Below are 16,909 nucleotides of genomic sequence, written 5' to 3'. Positions count from 1 at the left end.
GGCGACTGGAGCTGCGCGGCACGGCAGTGGCCCGCGTCGGAGGGGAGCAGGCTCCCGGCTGTTGGCTCGCGCTGCTGCGGCTGCTGAAACATCCATGGAGTCGCCAACCCCCAAGTCGCCGTACGAGTGAGTTCCCGAGCCCCAACGTCACGCCTGAACCTCATGCCCCAACACCTTCTCTTATTGATTGAATTTTTTCCATAGATGTTAATTGAAATAGCCTTTTACCTGTGCTATTTTTACCTGAAACTTGTAGGTTGGAGCCAACGAATATTTTTAGCTTAGACCTAGTTCTTCAAGGGTTTCTATTGAAGGAACTGAGCGGTAGGAAATCATATGTGAAAGGGAAAACAATTAGATGGAACGTAGACTCGGAGGATTTCACAATTGATGTGCTAATGGATGGCTTAGGTGCTGAGCTGAGAGTTGGCAGGAATCAGAGTGTTACTGTGTGGTATTTTGACATGATAATGGCGCAAGATGTTAGACTAACTCATAAGGATCAACTTCATGTGATGTTTGACATGTACAGAGCAGAGAAGAAGCTTACATTGGCTGTTGTTGTGCTTGATAACTCTGATTCTGAAACTCCTGTACCCGTCGTTGACAATGTTGTTCATGTGCCTGAAGCAACTATTTCTGACAATGATGTGCTGCTGATGGATACGCAAGATTGTCCCTTACCATCTCATGCAAACACACCATTAAAGCAATCTGCACAAGTAGAGCCATCTGCCCAGAATGTAGAAACTGACCCATTTGACATGGTTGAGGAGTACGTAGGGGTAGATGATGAGTACATGTATATTGTTGAGCCATTTGCCCTTGTCCCAACAGCATCTGTTGAGCAGGGCAGCAACATTCAGGAGAAAGAGGATGATGGCGCTGATGTATTTGTGCACCACGAGGAGGAAGAAGTGGTTGATATTGATCCTGCAGGCTATACTGTGGTGCATGACATTGAGAACCCAGACATCAGGGTTGGGGCTCTCTTTCCTGACATTGTGACTTTCAGAAAAGCTATAAGGCAACGTGCTATTTTAGTTGGGTTTAAGTTGGCTAAAATCAAAACGGACAAAACTAGGTTCATTGCTGAGTGTGCACATGGGCCATGTCCATGGCGCATACATGCATCCACATTGCAAGATGGTAGAACAGTCATGGTATGGGTTGTCTAATGCTATTATTTATCTTATGTAGTTATTTTTTGTTGCATCTCATTTATGTAGTCCTTGTGATTTTTGCAGATAAAAACGCTTCCATTTGAGCACAACTGTCCCATTACAAAATTATCAATTTGCAAAATGGCTTCACAAGGATGGATTGCAGATAAGACTGGGGATTGGGTGAAGAAAAATCCTGGTGTTGGTGCAAAAGACGCCAAAGGGAAGTTGGAAGATGAGTTCAACATCAAGCTGAAATACAACAAGGCTTGGTACGGTATGAAGGTAGCCCTTGATCAAATCCATGGTAGTTATGAAGATTGTTTTCCATTGCTTTTTAACTGGAAAGCTGAGATAGAACATAAATGCCCAGGGAGTATTGTAGAGATAGAGCTCCTAAAAAATGGAGACAAATACCATTTTAACAGAATGTTTGTTGCATTCAAGCCTTGCATCGATGGTTTCTTAGCTGGTTGTAGGCCTTATGTTGGTGTGGACTCAACAGCACTTTATGGCAAGTTTAAGGGCCAGTTAGCATCAGCAACTGCTGTAGATGGGCACAACTGGCTATATTATGTAGCATTTGCTGTGTTTGATTCTGAAACCGGTGAAAACTGGAAATGGTTCATGAAACAATTGCATAGAGCTATAGGTTCCCCACCGGTCTTGTTATTTCTAGTGATGCATGCAAAGGATTAGAGACTGCCATTGACCTTGTCTTTCCTAATTGTGAAAACCGAGAGTGCATGAGGCACTTGTATGCAAATTTTATGAAGAAATTCCATGGTAAAGTGTACACAGATAATCTTTATCCAGCTGCACGGTCTTTCTCACATCGAAATTTTATGCATCATATGAAGAAAATCCAGGATGCAAATCCAGCGGCTATTGAATATCTAGATATTCATCACAATAGGTTGTGGTATAGATGTGGTTTTGGAGAGGCCAGTAAGGTTGATTATTTGACAAACAACATATCCGAGAGTTTCAACAAGCAAATAAAAGACTTCAAAGGGCTCAATGTCCTGAACCTTTTTGACAAAATTAGGGAGATCATCACAGAGAAGTTCTATATTAGAGGACAAGTAAGTAAGCAGCTAAAGGGTAGGATTCTTCCTCATGTCATTAAGCAGCTAAAATGCTCTCAGCAAAACCATTGGTCGAAACAAGATTCTTTGGACCAGTGAACATGAGGCAGAAGTCACGTTGTTGGATCTCAAATTTGTCAAAAGACACATTTGTCAACTTGAAAGATAGAACATGTACTTGTAGAGTTTGGCAAGTTTCAGGAAAGCCATGCATGCATGCACTGGCCTTCATTTGTAGCATCAATGGTGCTGAGATTCAAACATATGTGGATGATTACTATTCTGTGGATAAGTTCAAGGCAGCGTATGCTGGGAATATCCCTTCCATGACAGATAAGTCACCGTGGATCCAAGTGGATTTGGGTGTCAAGGTCCACCCTCCTTTGCAGCAAACAGTGGCTGGTAGGCCACGAGTTCAGAGAATTAGAGGATGGCTAGAGCCTGGAAGGAAAATAGTCAAGTGTAAGAGGTGTGGTGAACCTGGGCACATGCAGAAGACATGCAAGGTTCCTAATCCTGAATATATGGCGGTAGATGATGATATACCTATAGAGGATCCATCTACACCTACAAACAAAAGGTAATGCAACATCTGCTACAGCATAAGTATTTTCTAAATTTGTTTTCATGACTAATCTATCACAAAACTGATTTCTCTTGTTTGTACCGCAGGAAGAAATGTGGTGAAACAACGGCTACAACAGATGGTGATGCAACAGATGATGAAGTCCTTATTAATCTTATAAGGTAAATTACTGCACTTGTCTTAATCTATGATTACTCAATCTAAAACACATGTTGTCAATGCAGGAAAAGGGCCAGAACAACTCCACAGAAGCCGAAGGCACCTGAAAAGGTCAATGCACCAGCCAAGAAGAAGACACCTGTGAAGATAGCTGCGGTAGAAGAGAAGACCAAGAAAAAGACTCCTATGAAGAAAGCTACAACACAACAGAAAACCAAAAAGAAGACCCCCGTGAAGAAAGTTGCATCACAAGAGAAAGCCAAGAAGAAGACATCTAAAGGGAAGAAAGTCAAGAAGAATGTTCCATTTGCGCCGGTTATACCTCCACCTCCACCTCCACCTCCAGAAGGGCAGCCTACAAATGGTGCAAAAAGAAGCCTTCTTTATTGGCTTGGTGGCTAGCGGCTGCCGAAATTAAGTCGTGCTTGTGAACCTGTTTATGTGAACCTATTTACTCTACTAAATCGTGCTTGTGAACCTATTTACTCAATTAAATCTTGCTTGTGAACCTGTTTATGAATCGATATGAATTGTGCTTGTTAATTTGTATTAAACCGAGCAGAAATGCTGTTGAAGTTTCTGGCCAGATTATTTGCATGTCAGTTTAAGGACCCATATGTGCACAGAAATGGCTCAGATTTGAACAGTAGGCTCATAATATTGTTCATGATTTTCTGTAATTTTTTTAGATTTTTTTGAGAAGTTCAATTTTTTTGCCAAAATTTGAATTATTTGAACTTTTTGGCGCCGGGAAGTCCCAAACGTGCTGATGAAAGTTGGAAACAGGGGTAGTATGGTAAATACGTCAGTACAAACCAGAATACATGTATTATTTGAACCGTTATTGGTTTAAGTTGAGAAAATGGCATAGATAGATGTACGGGGAAGTTGTAGTGGCATATTTCCAACTTGAGCTTTTGTAATGGCATATTTCCAACTTACGAAAATTGTAGTGGCATAGATCCAATTAACCCTTTATTCAGAGGCGCCGAAATGGCAAATAAACGGGTCCCAGTTAGGCGGAATTTCATAGGAATTCAGATAAGATTTTTATAGGATTTTTTCTTTTAGAGCCTTTTGGTTCATAGGAATGGATTCCTATTCCTACATAGGATTGGTTCCTATCCTCCACATTTCATAGAAAAATAAAATGACATCTTGTTTCCTATTTCTACTCATAAGATTTGAGATACATGTCATCTTATTTCCTACAAGATTCCTATTTCTATGATAATCCTATCCTATGAACCAAAAGAGGCCCTAGTGATAGTTTGAAGGGAAGCCAATGAGGCTGCTCATTGCTGTGCAAAGAAGGGTTTAGTTTCTCCCTCGACTGTAACCACTTTTGATGTATGCCCTGAGTTTCTGATTGCTGTTATGCAGTCTGATGTAAACCGTCTTATTATTAAATAAATTGTCGAGAGGACGGTCCTAAAAAAAATAGTGATAGTTCATTTCCCAAAAGAAAAAAAACAAATTATTGTACTGTTAGACCGTAGTGCGTTTAAACGGGATCCAGTTTACATCCCTAGATGTAGTTGGGAAGTTAGGTGAAAAAGGATAAAACTAGCCCTTTGACCAAAGTTCGGCACAAAATAAACTTGTTTTTAAAATATTTCACAAAATGGTCCTTCCTACATGACACCCATACCCGGGGCGCCATGCTAAACTGCACGACGCCTTGGTCAAGGGCGCTACGGGACCGCGTTGACCGCCATGTCGCCTACCTGCGGGCCTAGTTGATGGCGCATAGCGCCCCGCCCAGGGGCGCCATGGTTAATAGTTGTGGATAAGCCCGTCACCCCTCCCTTTCTTTATGTTGTTCTGTTCTCGCCCCCCCCCCTCCCCCCCCAGCCCCTCACTCCCTCCTCTCAAATCCGCGACCTGAAGTGGTGGATCGAAGGGGGAAACGGTGGATCTTATTCCCCTTCCCATCCTCAAGGTATTCCTCTCCCTCTCCTCTAGTTTTATTGGTCAAAATCCTCGCATTTGACAAACCCTAGTTCGTGCTCTTTTTAGGGATTTATTGGGTTAATATGATGTATGGACGGGGATATGCGAGGTACTTGATGGTGTATGGATAGGGGTATGTTAGTATTTTGTATGGTGAGGAAATTTGTAGGTATGACTAGGGATTTTGTTTATGGCATGGCTGGGGATATGATAGGATTAGTATGTTTAGTGATTTTTAGGTATGAACTAGGACTTATATTTGTTAGATAGACACTTTATTCATGAATGCTTACACATGTATGTGCCAATTTGGTGTAAAAATAATTATTGTATGTATATGAACATTTGCACATGTATGTATGTATGTTCTTGCATATGTTTGCAAATGACAACAGGGCTTACGATATACATTTCTAATTTTGCATGATGGCTTCTCTTATCCATCCATCATACGACCAATTGCACCGTGGGTGGTTCATGGCAGATGAAGGAAGGGTTTTTGATCAGCTTCACCTGAGGTCCGACTCGGTTCATGACAAGATGCAGTATGATGAGCGATACACGGAGTATATCTGGAAGACTGGGCTTCTCCCTTTCATTTCACTTGTGTCGCATTCGATCTCGAAGATGAACCCTTGTGCGATCACGACACTCGTTGACCAATGGTGCCCTGAGACACATACTTTCTACTTCTTTGCTGGGGAGATGACGGTCACTTTGCACGATGGTTCTCTGATCACTGGACTTCCCATCAAAGAAGAGCCTATTTGTTTTAGCACAGATTCTGATGGATAGTGTGAGATTATGGTTGGACTCATAGGGAGGGAGCCGGGGGTGCAAGGGAAGTTCGTCGGTGCAAGTTATCACTGGATTGCTAACAACATTGGGGTTTTCCCAGTTGATGCGGACGATGAGACAGTGCAGCAGTATCCCAGGGCATACTTGTGGTATGTACTCAGCCGGACTCTTTTCTCTGACGGCACGGGCGTGAACGCTTCCTTTATGTGGCTTAAGCTGTTTGCTGGGTGGGACCATGGACTCGGTTGGGGTACGGTGGCGCTAGCTTATTTGTATTGTCAGGTAACTAGTTTTGCTTGCAATAGTGTGTTCAAAATGTAGAAATTTTCTTTGTATTGACATATTTGTTGTTTGTGTGTAGCTGGATGAGGCTTGCTGTAGGGGCGCGAATCCAAAAAACGCCACAGAGTCAAAGGAAGCCAATATCGGTGATCTAATGCTTCTCTTATGGATATGGAGTTGGGAGCACTTGCCAGATGGGCGGCCTGCGCTTGCGGGTTACGGATTGTGGTATTATCATGATGACCCGGACCGTATGCCTACATGGACGTATAAGTGAGACAAGGTTGAAGGTTTTGTTGGCAATTCAAAGACCATGTGCTTGCACTACTGCAACGAGCTCGACATCATGACCCCGAAGCAGGTTACCTTAGTAGCTTGTTTCCTTTGTTGTGTCATCGGTTTTGTTTATTGTTAATCATACTAGCAATGTAGTGTATTGTTAATCTTTGTTTATAGGCGACTTGGGAACCGTACGGAACAACGGGCAATATTGGCACCGGAGCAAGTTATCTTACTTTCACACTAAACCCAAAGTGTCTACAGGAAGCACGCCCATGGAGGATGTATTGCCCATTGATTTGTTACTGTGATGTTGAGTTTCATCAGCCACAACGAGTTATGACACAGTTTATCTTATTTCAAGAGACTCCGCCGAAGTTCAAGGACACTTCGCTACATTTGCATAGGTAAGTGAGTAGCACTCCAAACGATTTTTTCATTGTTTTCAAGATAGTAACGAAAATGCATTTTTAAATGCTCTACAGTCTCAACAAGATGAAGCAGAAGATTATAAAGAAATGGGGTTGAGAGCATGACATGTATATCAAAAAGCCCGTGTCCACTTTCCTTTATCGGCAAGGTTCCTATTTAGGAAATCTTTGCCACGATTGTTTGCTTTGGCATACACTTTGTCTCACAATTTCTTAAAATGTCTAGTGGTGAATGCGAGACAACAATCATGGAGAAGGTCAGATAATTCCTTATCTCCACATGCTCGGTAAATGTTAGACACAAAATTCCTCATGCACCACCTATGATCGATGCACGCAAGGATGTCCTGGAATGTCAATCTCCACTGCAATGAGTATACCAGGGTGGTGGTCCGAGATGATGCAAACCTCTCTTTGACGTCCAATTACCTTGGTCCTCACTAGATTAACAAACCACTCCCGGCTGGAGTTGTTCTTCGCAGACACCAAAGTGAAAGCCAACGGAACCAATTTGTCACCACCATCATTAGCAACGGCGATCAACAATATGCCCTTGAACTGTCCGGTAAGAAATGTGCCATTCACGGACATAACCGGCCTACAATGCTTGAAGGCCCTAATGCATGGCTCAAAAGTCCAGAATGCACGTCCAAATATTCAGACGGTTGCATTGTTGTATGTCCTTGTTCTCACACCATCTGGCTCCACCACATATACATGCCCGGATTTTCTACCGCCATCGCTTTAAACACCATCGCGAGGCGGTTGTATGATTCTTCCCAACCACCATCCAATATGTCAAAGGCGGCTTGCTTGGCCTTCCATATTCTCGTACTTCACCATGTACCCAAAGACATCCTTCACCATCTCTATCAATGCCCTAATGGGATATGTTGGGAGTATCTTTATGGACGGTGAAAATTGGTATGCACTGAATTTGGAGGTAATTGATGGTGATTATCCTTTACATTAGCATCATCAATATTCTTTCCACTACATCAGTGATGAAACACAGAATTTGTAATATGCCATTGTGGCCCGCCTTTGACATATCTTGCACAGATAACCCAAGGGCAATGATTCTTGTGTTCCTCACATTTAACCACATAACGCAATTTGGAGTTTGACTTGTCCACAAATAATGGTCGATGAAACTTAACCGCGTAGTCCTTCACCCATATTTGAAGTTCTACCAAGCTTTCAAAGATTGTTCCTTCACTAACACCATACACACTTGCCCGGTATCTCGCTTTGAAGTTAACCTTGGTGCAAGAATTTTACTTGTGCCACCATCAACAATCGCCTTATCGGCTAGGCTTAGATCATGAAACAATGATGTCTCGTGACCCTGGCCTATTACCTTCTTGAAAGCATTGGCTTCTTTAGCTGTCAAACCACCCTCATATATTTCTTCATCCGGGCCTTCGTCCTTCGAGTCCTTCGCATAGGACCTATTGTATGGAATGTCATGGTCCATGTCCTCTTCCATGCAATTTGCACCCACATCGCCAACATAATGTTCACGAAGATAAGCAATGAGATCTTTCATGGAATCCCATATTCTACTTCATCCCAGCTTACTAGGTTTAAACTACTTTACCCTGCTAAAATATATAGTCAAGTTGGATTTAGAGAACTTTGTCAAAACCCTAGCCCAAAGCACTGCCTTTGTTACAACCTAGTGTTGCCCCTACTCTAATTCTTGCCCTCCCACCTCTCAATACTCTACTAGTTTAATTAATTCTTGCTTTAGGTATGGGCAAAACCCTACCCTTCTACCTGATGTAAATATAACTATATTGTTTTCTTTTACTAATATAATGGTTGTAGAAGCCTCTCCTACTGCCTTCAAGGTTCAAAAAATAAAATAAAATGTATATATATGTCAAATGTTTCTGTATCTATGAAATATCTATTGATATTCAGTGATTTGTGATGGACTGGAACTCTCATGGATCAAAAATTTGTGTTTTTAAATTAGTGTATGTGTACCATCCTGCTCCAATTCCTTGCAAATTATTCAATGTGGATCACATGTTCCTCCCATTTTCCTCTTTTCATGTGGTCCTTTTCATTAGTGTGATGTTCAAGAATAGATGGTCGTCAAACTTTCCATGCAACACCATTAAGTTTCAACTAGGCTTCAATCATGACCAAGACGCATGGTAACACCATGTTGGCAAGATGTCATCGCAACTCATGTGGCACTTTGCCACACGGGAGCCGCATTCGATGTCACTGCAATTATGGGAGGTCTTGTATGAAAACTACCTTATGACACCCATCTCGCCCTTCCCGTGCTTCACATGCACAATCGGAGCGCTACTCACTATGTGTATGAGTGTTATTGATTTTGTTATCTGATGTGCAAAAGTGGATCCTAAGGGATAGATAAATTTACTTGTGTTGCATATGCTAGCATCCTTGAGTTGTTTTTGTGTTCGTCGAATTGTGAGTTTACCTAGAACTGGGATGCAGTGCCTCTTTCTCTTTCAGCTATACATTGTAGTTTGACCAGAAACTACTAATCATGCTCCTAAGTCACAACATGGTGGTTATATATTGCAGTTGATATTAAATACTCAAGTGCGGACAAAGAACTATCAATATGAGTTATTTCATAGATGTCAAGCATAATGTTGGCATATTTTTCAACTCTGTGCGTGCTATGTATGGCTTACATAACTCATAGGGATGCCTACGTAGTAATTTTAGGAAGTGCAATAGTACAAATAGGATTTCATCGAATTCATTTGAATCAATAAACCAGAGTATTCATAGTTCCAGAAAGTAGTTGGAAATAATTGAACTACTCTTCGATTACTCGATGTATAAAGACAACACTTCAGAGAGTGCTACCGAGTTGCTTTCTCATAAATATGTTAAACTATCTTTTGTTTCAAATAGATAAGTATTGTTGGGGAGACAGAGGTTCATTGTGGACTTGCGGTGGTGTGCGGGGTGGTCGAGCCTTACATGCTTGATGTCGCTTACTATAAGATAGGAGTTGGAGGCATTAGAAAATGTACTGATAAAAGAACCTAGGCGGTTCATTGTCTTCTGCGCACAAATAGTAACTGTAAGTATGACTGTAACATTGTAAGCGAGCGTGATGCTTTGCATGCCGCGTATAATTTGATAAAACTCGATGGGACCTAGAAATGCCAGGTCAACAAACTCATTCAACTACCTTAGCCTGTTCGAGGCAATGAGCGTTAAGTGTAGGGATAGCAACCACAAGTTAGGTTGCCAAAAATGGTCGGCCTCTTGAATTGATCTAGCCTTGGTTTAGTATAGACATAACTTAATCTAGTAGAACTGTCCGGCTATGTCATGTCTGTGCGCAGTGACAGGCCCAATGGCCATGTATCCCTCCTTTTCACATTCATCACTTACCTCTTGGTGGCTAGGACTATGTAAACCTTTCCCCACTTTCTCTCTAGGGTTAGCAAAGCATATAAATATATCTTGAGGGAGCTTTACTTATTTTCATCTCCTCTTAGAGGATCAAGGCCTCCATTAGGAGAAGAACACCAAGGCCTCCATTTCTATTGGAGATTTGGGGAAGAGTATCTCTCAAGACCACCACATCTCCTATAGATTGGGAAGAACCTACCCTAGTTATCTTTTACTTTGTTGTTGTTTGGATCTTGAGGTGTATCCTATTGTGCCTTGTGATTTGAGTACTTGTGTGTGGATCTTGTCCAATAGAGTAATTTTCTCTTGCGTTTTCCCCCAATTTCCTCCTCTGTTCTTTGGGTTCCATCTCAAATCCACCTTCAAATCATGAAGATCGAGACACCCTAGGGTTTTGCCCCACATCAAGATTTCTCCACGCGGATCACATCAGACGGCTGCTTTGCAGCCTCTCTCTCTCTAACGTTCGATTTGAATCAATACAGAGTCCCTCCTCTCTTTTAGGATGAAAACCTAGAATCTAGCCTCTAGTGGCTGGACCCGATGACAACAGTACTTGAGCATCGTTCCTTTCCTGAAGGTTTTGTTGTTGAAGAACCCCGTTGTTCCTGTGGGGACAAGAGATGGTTGGTGCAGGTATGATCGTTGTTGTAGTTTGATGATCAATTTAGGTTTTCTTTTTCTTTTTCCTCCTTGGGCATAGTTTGGTCTTTTATCACTTTGGTCCTTGTCGGCGTGTCTTTTTGTGTGTACCAACTGGTATTGTGCATCCTAATTATGCAGGTATTGGGTGTGTGCTCATTTTATTTGTATACTCTTGATACTTTATTTTGAGTCAATAAATTCACCCATTATGAAAAAAAGTCTGACAGTAAACAGACAACAACACAACTACCCATATTTGGGGCGACTATGCTGAAGACAAATAATTATTTCCGATATTTCAAAGTACGAAACCAAAGCAGAAATCACATCCGTGGTAATCTGCGCAAAAATGACAAAATCAAAGCTATATTGAAAAACACTGTTTGATGAATAGTATGGTCACAATTGCATTTTCTTCACTAAGAATACCATGGGTGTCAATACATCATGAATCTTCGCACATGGATAGAATGATCGACTAAGTTTCATACCGCGAAATTTCAGAATTTCTAAAATCCAGTATTTTTTTATGAATTTACTATTTACGAGAGTGCGCATGAAACCATGTTCACCTTTGTATTTTCGGTCAAAGAGTGAGTGAGTGGCTAGTTAATGAAGTGGCCTCTTAGAACATTTTGTTCATCTTCCATTGATGCTCCCTCCGTTCGGGTTTGTAGGGCGTGTTTGGGTTCTCAAATTATCTAACAAAACATGTGTTATCTGCCGCTAAAAGAGTTTAATTGGATTGATATTCGAAAGAATTTTGCAAAACATATACTTTTGGTATTATATTACACACGTTTCGTTAGTCAAATTGAGGACCTGAAAATCCGTGCATGCCTTACTAATCCAGATGGATGGGAAACCATTTCTCAAGGTAACAAAACTTTACAAACAGCAGTTGGAGAATTTCTACAACGTTATTTTATCTAAGTAGGTGAATGAGGCAAAAATTCGTGTTTTGATCCTTTTTCCAAACTTAATCGAGATCTGACCCTGCCTTATAAAAATTTCAAAATCTGACCATTTTCTTACCACCAAGGTCCATACCGTCAAGGTCCCTGGCGGTAGGGTTGCACACCCTACCGTTTTTTTTCCTAAGTATGAAACACAATGCATGCTCGCACCTAGCGCCGGGTACCCTGGCGGTAGGATTGTACAGGATGCCGCCAACCTGTGGTGGTAGAGATGTTTCTTACCATCAAGGTGCCTAGCGGCAGGCTGTTACACCTTACCGTCATGGACCCTGGCAATAGCAAAAATGTCATATCCTGAAATTTTTACAAATTAGGTCAGATCTCGATTAAATTTCAGGAGAGGAAACATGAATTTTTGCTGGCGAGTGATCACCGAGAACTACAGAAGCGAACAATTCTGGCGTCAAGCAGTCACTTTAGAAGCCATATACGTAGTAATTTCTGAAGAACATGTTGAGAAGGAACGAATGATTCAGAAAATAATTCCCCCCAAAGGGGTTCAGTATGCTTCAGAAAGCACTTGCGTGCGCAGGCCCGAGAGCAGATCCACCCACCCACCAACGTCTCGAAATATTTGTGATTGGCAATGAATCAACGATCGTATTCCGGCAGGACGCCGGCCGCCGCGCCTGAGCTACTGTTCCGGCGACCGCGCCGCCCAACACTTTTCCCGCTCTCCATGAATAAATACTGCTACGCCTACTAGTCTTTGTACGACTGTACGTATACCAATCGTATCCGTATCCAGGCCGTATGTACTGATATATATACTACGAAAGTTGTGTGCCTTCGTGTGCCCTCTTTCTGCCTCCCTCCATTCCCCTCCAGATTATTCACAATTTCTGCATGCCATCTTCCTCCTCCCGTCCTCCCGCTTCTCATGTCGTCCTCGTCATGAGCGTGACGCCGGACAGGTCGCCGCCGAACTCCTCGAGCACGACGAGCAGGTTGCCGCTGGGCTTGAGCCAGGAGCGCGGCACGTGGTACCACCGCTGGGAGATGTCGCCGCAGTTGGTCTGGCACTTGGCCTCGCTGAAGGTGCCGGCGTAGCTGCAGGCGCCGCAGCTGCCGGAGGCCCTGTACGACCAGTACCGCCCGGCGTTGTTCCCGTTCACCCAGATCTGGCCCTTCCCCATGCTGCCCATGTCCAGCGCCACCGGCGCGCTGCCCGCCGGCGCCGCGAAGTAGGCCTGCAGACCAGCAGCCAAACCACGTTCAGTCGAACGGCAATGGAAGAGTAGTGGCGGTGAAATGTCGACAGTGGTGATTCGGCGCTGACCTTGTGCCATGTGAGCGGCTGCGCGCCGGTGGCGCTGCCCCACTCGACGGAGGAGCTGCCGCTGACGGAGTTGACGCCGAGCGACTCGCCCTTGAGGCCGATCTGGTACGTCCATTTCTGGTTGCTGAGGTCCCTCTTCCCCTGGTTGAGCCCCGACAGCGTCACCGGGCCGAGGACGCCCACGTTCCAGGCCTCGTAATGGGTCCCTTGGTTCTGCCGCCAGAGAGTTACCATGTCAGAAATGGCCTGAGGAGTGAGGACCGAGACAGTGCCGCAGGTGCCGCCATGGCCATGGCAGCCTGAATCTGAGATGAAAACTTACGGGGAGGCCCATGGCGGAGCTGAGGATGGAGATCTTGTTGCTGCCCTGCCACATCTTCACGGGCTTGCTGTACGTCAGCTTCGGGTTGTTGTAGCCGCCATAGGCAACGCCTGGGACACGGACAAAAGGATTCGATGTTCAGTTCATCAGTAAGTAGTCGATTTGATCGATAGCAGAGTGCACTTCGGAGGAAAAGATTCAGAGTTTCAGGCGGTACCGAAGGACTGGCCGTTGACGAACACCTGCACCGAGTGGCCGGCGGAGTTGATGGTGAGCTGCGGCCACTGCCCCGACTTGAGGAACTGCTCGCTCGAGTCGATGTTGACGCTGCGTCAGGGGAGAAACTCAGAGATCAGCGGAGGTCCATGAATGGTTCCATGGAGACAGTGAGACAGAGATGGCCGGCCCGTCACTCACTAGGTGGTGTACCACAGGTAGTCGGACTTGTCCCAGGTCATGCTGAGCTGCTCCACCAGGCCGTCCTTGGTGAAGGCGCTCGAGTCCAGCGCGTTGGTGTCCTCGCTGTACGACTGCCACGCCAAGCCCCCCGCCGGGTTCATCTTCGCCGGCGCCGACGGCTCCTTCACCTGCATCCACGACGGTCAGAGCAGGGTCGTCAGAGGCCAATGTTTGTCGTTCAGTTCAGGCCGTACCGTGGCGGTGTTGAAGACGGCGGTCTTGCAGTCCGGCAGGATGCTGATGGACCAGGCCGGCAGGTCGTACCGCCGGCCGTTGTACACGACCCTCGCGGCGGCGCTCGTGTGGTAGTTGGACAGGAACGCCGCGCAGGCTCCGGCGCTCGACTTGAACACGTACGCCTGCACAAGCACCAGCAATTTGATCACTTCACAAGGATTTTTCATTATTGGATCTGTTGTCACTTGAATTTGCCTAGGGATGGGACGGAACCTTCTCGTAGTTCCCGATGCGCTGCACGGTGGGATCGCCGGAGACGAGCGCCGGCTCGGCCTGCTTGATGGCCTTGTGCAGGTCCCTCAGGTGGCCCCATTTCGGCTGCCTGATCAGACCTGCGCACCATGCCAACCAAAAATGGTTTCTTCAGTAAGTTTGCAACTGTTTTTTGCACCCGGGAAAAGCAAGCCACAAACTGAAATTGCCGAATCATATTCGTCGCGCACCGTATTCGTCGATGGGCGCGTCGTAGTCGTAGCTCGTCGCGATGAACGGGCCACCGGCGGTCCGGTCGAAGTTTGTGCCCCCATGGTACTGAAAGACAGAGCAAATGTTAGGTGCCACTACAACAGAAAGGCGAAACATCCGGGCGACAACATGTGGTAGCCAGCCAGCCTCGGTGGCTCACCATGTAGTAGTTGACGAAGGAGCCGCCCTTCTGAACGAACCTCGCCACGGCGAACGCCATGTCCTCCACCGGCCGGTGCGGCACCGGGCCACCGAACGCCGTGAACCTTCAACAAAATCGATCGCGTCAACAATCAATGTCGTGACATGCTTGCAGATTGCAATTCCAGTGCAGTTCATGGAAACTTACCACCCAGTCCAGGCCTCGGTCCACATGGTGGGCTTGCCGTTGGAGTTGGGGCTGAAGTAGTCGCAGTAGAAGCCATTGCAGGTGTTTATCTGCATGCGGCCAACACGAATCCATTCATCATTCATTACCCGGGGAACACAAGCTGACAAATTTGTCAATTTTAAATCGAAAAGGAACGAATTATAGCTAGCATAGACCAGGAGTATATTTTGTGGTGGCAGCGCCAGGCTGCAAAGTTGGCAGCTCGATTCGGTGATGTGATGTGCTAACGGCAGAAGCATGTGCCCAGCGCGAGAAAGCGAGGTGGTTCAATCACTATCTGGCACCGCAATTTGCTCTTTCGGCAAATGGCAATGCGCCATGGCACTCGCAATGGCAGGAAGCAACGGGGAGATGAGAAGGAGACGGCAGGAAGCTTACGACGGGGTCGGGGGCGTCGTCCTGCTTGCACATGACCCAGGGCACGCCGGCGCCGGTGGCGACGGCCATGTTGGCGGCCCAGCTGGCGTAGGGCTTGGCGCCGGCGCCCATGGCCGACTCCATGGGCCCGTACTCGTTCTCCACCTGCGCGAGGATGATGGGCCCGCCCTGCCACTCGAACAGCCCCTCCGACTTCATCATCGACACGATCTTCTCCACGAACCTCTGCATCTCCGCCTGCAAGCGTCCATCCATGCGCGTCCATACTTCAGCTCAGCCCCGTCGTGAAATCAAACGCAAAATTACAAATCGCAGTTCAGCCATGAGCACTGTACCTTGAAGGGGCCGTTGTCCGTCCGGAAGCTGATGCCGGGCACGTACTTGAGCCACACAGGGAATCCACTGCAACGACGCCCAGAACGATCCAAATCACTCTACCAAGCAAGCAACAATAATCGACGCCGCCATGCATGGCATCGCATTGAGTTTGAGTTGGTCTTGGTCACATACCCGAAGTTCCACTCGGCGCAGACGTAGGGGCCGATGCGGAGGTGGACGAAGAGCCCCGCCTGCCCGGCGAGCTTGACGAAGCGGACGAGGTCGTAGCGGTCGGCGAAGTGGTACTGCCCGCGCGCCGGCTCGTGGCCGTTCCAGAAGACGTAGGTCTGGACCACGTCGAGGCCGCCGTCCTTGGCCTTCTGGATGAGGTCGGGCCACATCTCCGGGGTGCTGCGCGGGTAGTGGATGGACCCGGACATGAGGATGCGGCGCCGCCCGTTGATGACCACGGCCCTGTGGTCGTACGTCACCGCGGCATTGGCCACAACGGCGGCCGCGGCGATCAGGGCGAGGAGGAGCACGCCCGCGCCGCCGGAGCGCATGGTGGCGCCTGGCTCTGTTCTCTCCGCCTCGGGGGACTGACTGCTCGGACAGTGTGAACCAACTCCAACTGGTGGTTGGCTTCCTGGAGGGGCAATGGAGGGAGGGGAGGCGTGGATGGCGCTGGGCTTATATGTGTGTGCCGATGACGGGGCCTATCTATCGGCTGGCCGGCTGGACGGACGGCGCCGGTGCCCGAGTGGGAACGTGTTCTTGATTTCTGGAATCTTTTTGGCTGGTTGAACTGCCCTCCTCTGATCTTTTCCCCTCCCTTTTGGATTACCGGATGCTGTTTACCACTGGAGGAGGAGGAGGAGGGAGGAGGGGGAGGGGCGGCGTCGACGGGATGGTGAAACTGTGAAGCGGAAAGCAGAGGAGGCGTTTTGTTTTAAAGTACGAACGCGTAACCTTTTTGATTGAAATATTAAAGGATTTGCAAAGGAATTTTGAAACATTAAAATCATTAGGAATTTTGTTCCTGCATGGGTTGTTTGATTCGCAGGATTATAATACTCGGAACCTTTTTTCTTCTTATGATTCATTTATACTAGTTTTCGTAGGAGAATTTCCATGCGCTCCGACCTCTCCTATGAAGAATCCTACGTTTTTCTTCAATCAAACACCTATACTAATCACATGGTATTGGTTCGAACCAATTTGTGCTTGAATAGTTAGAAGGACAGCGGTATCCCCAGCCCACTAGATTTTAAATCCTAGACTT

The 16,909-nt window shown here is 46.1% G+C and overlaps 2 protein-coding genes across 4 annotated transcripts; one reads left to right on the top strand and one right to left on the bottom strand.

The window, feature by feature from the left end:
* Nucleotides 1–3,561, top strand: LOC123148049 (uncharacterized). Of its 3 annotated transcripts, XR_006473628.1 has the most exons (5): nt 7–126; nt 257–1,163; nt 1,248–2,831; nt 2,924–2,998; nt 3,062–3,545. XR_006473628.1 is itself a non-coding variant. In XM_044567408.1 (4 exons), exons 2-4 carry the CDS (start codon nt 2,302–2,304, stop codon nt 3,396–3,398), a joined length of 942 nt encoding a protein of 313 aa, XP_044423343.1. In that variant the 5' UTR covers nt 1–126; nt 1,248–2,301; the 3' UTR covers nt 3,399–3,561. The 3 variants fall into 3 exon arrangements, 2 of the variants coding, with proteins under 2 accessions (XP_044423343.1, XP_044423341.1); XM_044567408.1 differs by lacking the exon at nt 257–1,163 and having other exon boundaries at nt 1–126; nt 3,062–3,561; XM_044567406.1 differs by lacking the exons at nt 2,924–2,998; nt 3,062–3,545 and having other exon boundaries at nt 1,248–2,832.
* Nucleotides 3,562–12,229: 8,668 nt separating this feature from the next.
* On the bottom strand, nt 12,230–16,515 carry LOC123148048 (beta-galactosidase 9). Its single transcript, XM_044567405.1, has 13 exons — nt 15,820–16,515; nt 15,645–15,711; nt 15,310–15,546; nt 14,890–14,978; nt 14,701–14,806; nt 14,519–14,606; nt 14,289–14,407; nt 14,033–14,197; nt 13,797–13,966; nt 13,597–13,706; nt 13,380–13,489; nt 13,058–13,270; nt 12,230–12,968 (listed from the first exon to the last, which is right to left on the bottom strand). Exons 1-13 carry the CDS (start codon nt 16,188–16,190, stop codon nt 12,657–12,659), a joined length of 2,157 nt encoding a protein of 718 aa, XP_044423340.1. The 5' UTR covers nt 16,191–16,515; the 3' UTR covers nt 12,230–12,656.
* Between the last annotated feature and the right edge of the window lie 394 nt (nt 16,516–16,909).

Source organism: Triticum aestivum, chromosome 7A (genome assembly GCF_018294505.1).
Source record: "Triticum aestivum cultivar Chinese Spring chromosome 7A, IWGSC CS RefSeq v2.1, whole genome shotgun sequence".
NCBI classification, from domain to species: domain Eukaryota; kingdom Viridiplantae; phylum Streptophyta; class Magnoliopsida; order Poales; family Poaceae; genus Triticum; species Triticum aestivum.
The sequence above is the reverse complement of the archived record's forward strand: the minus strand, read 5'-3'. Positions and strand labels throughout refer to the sequence as shown.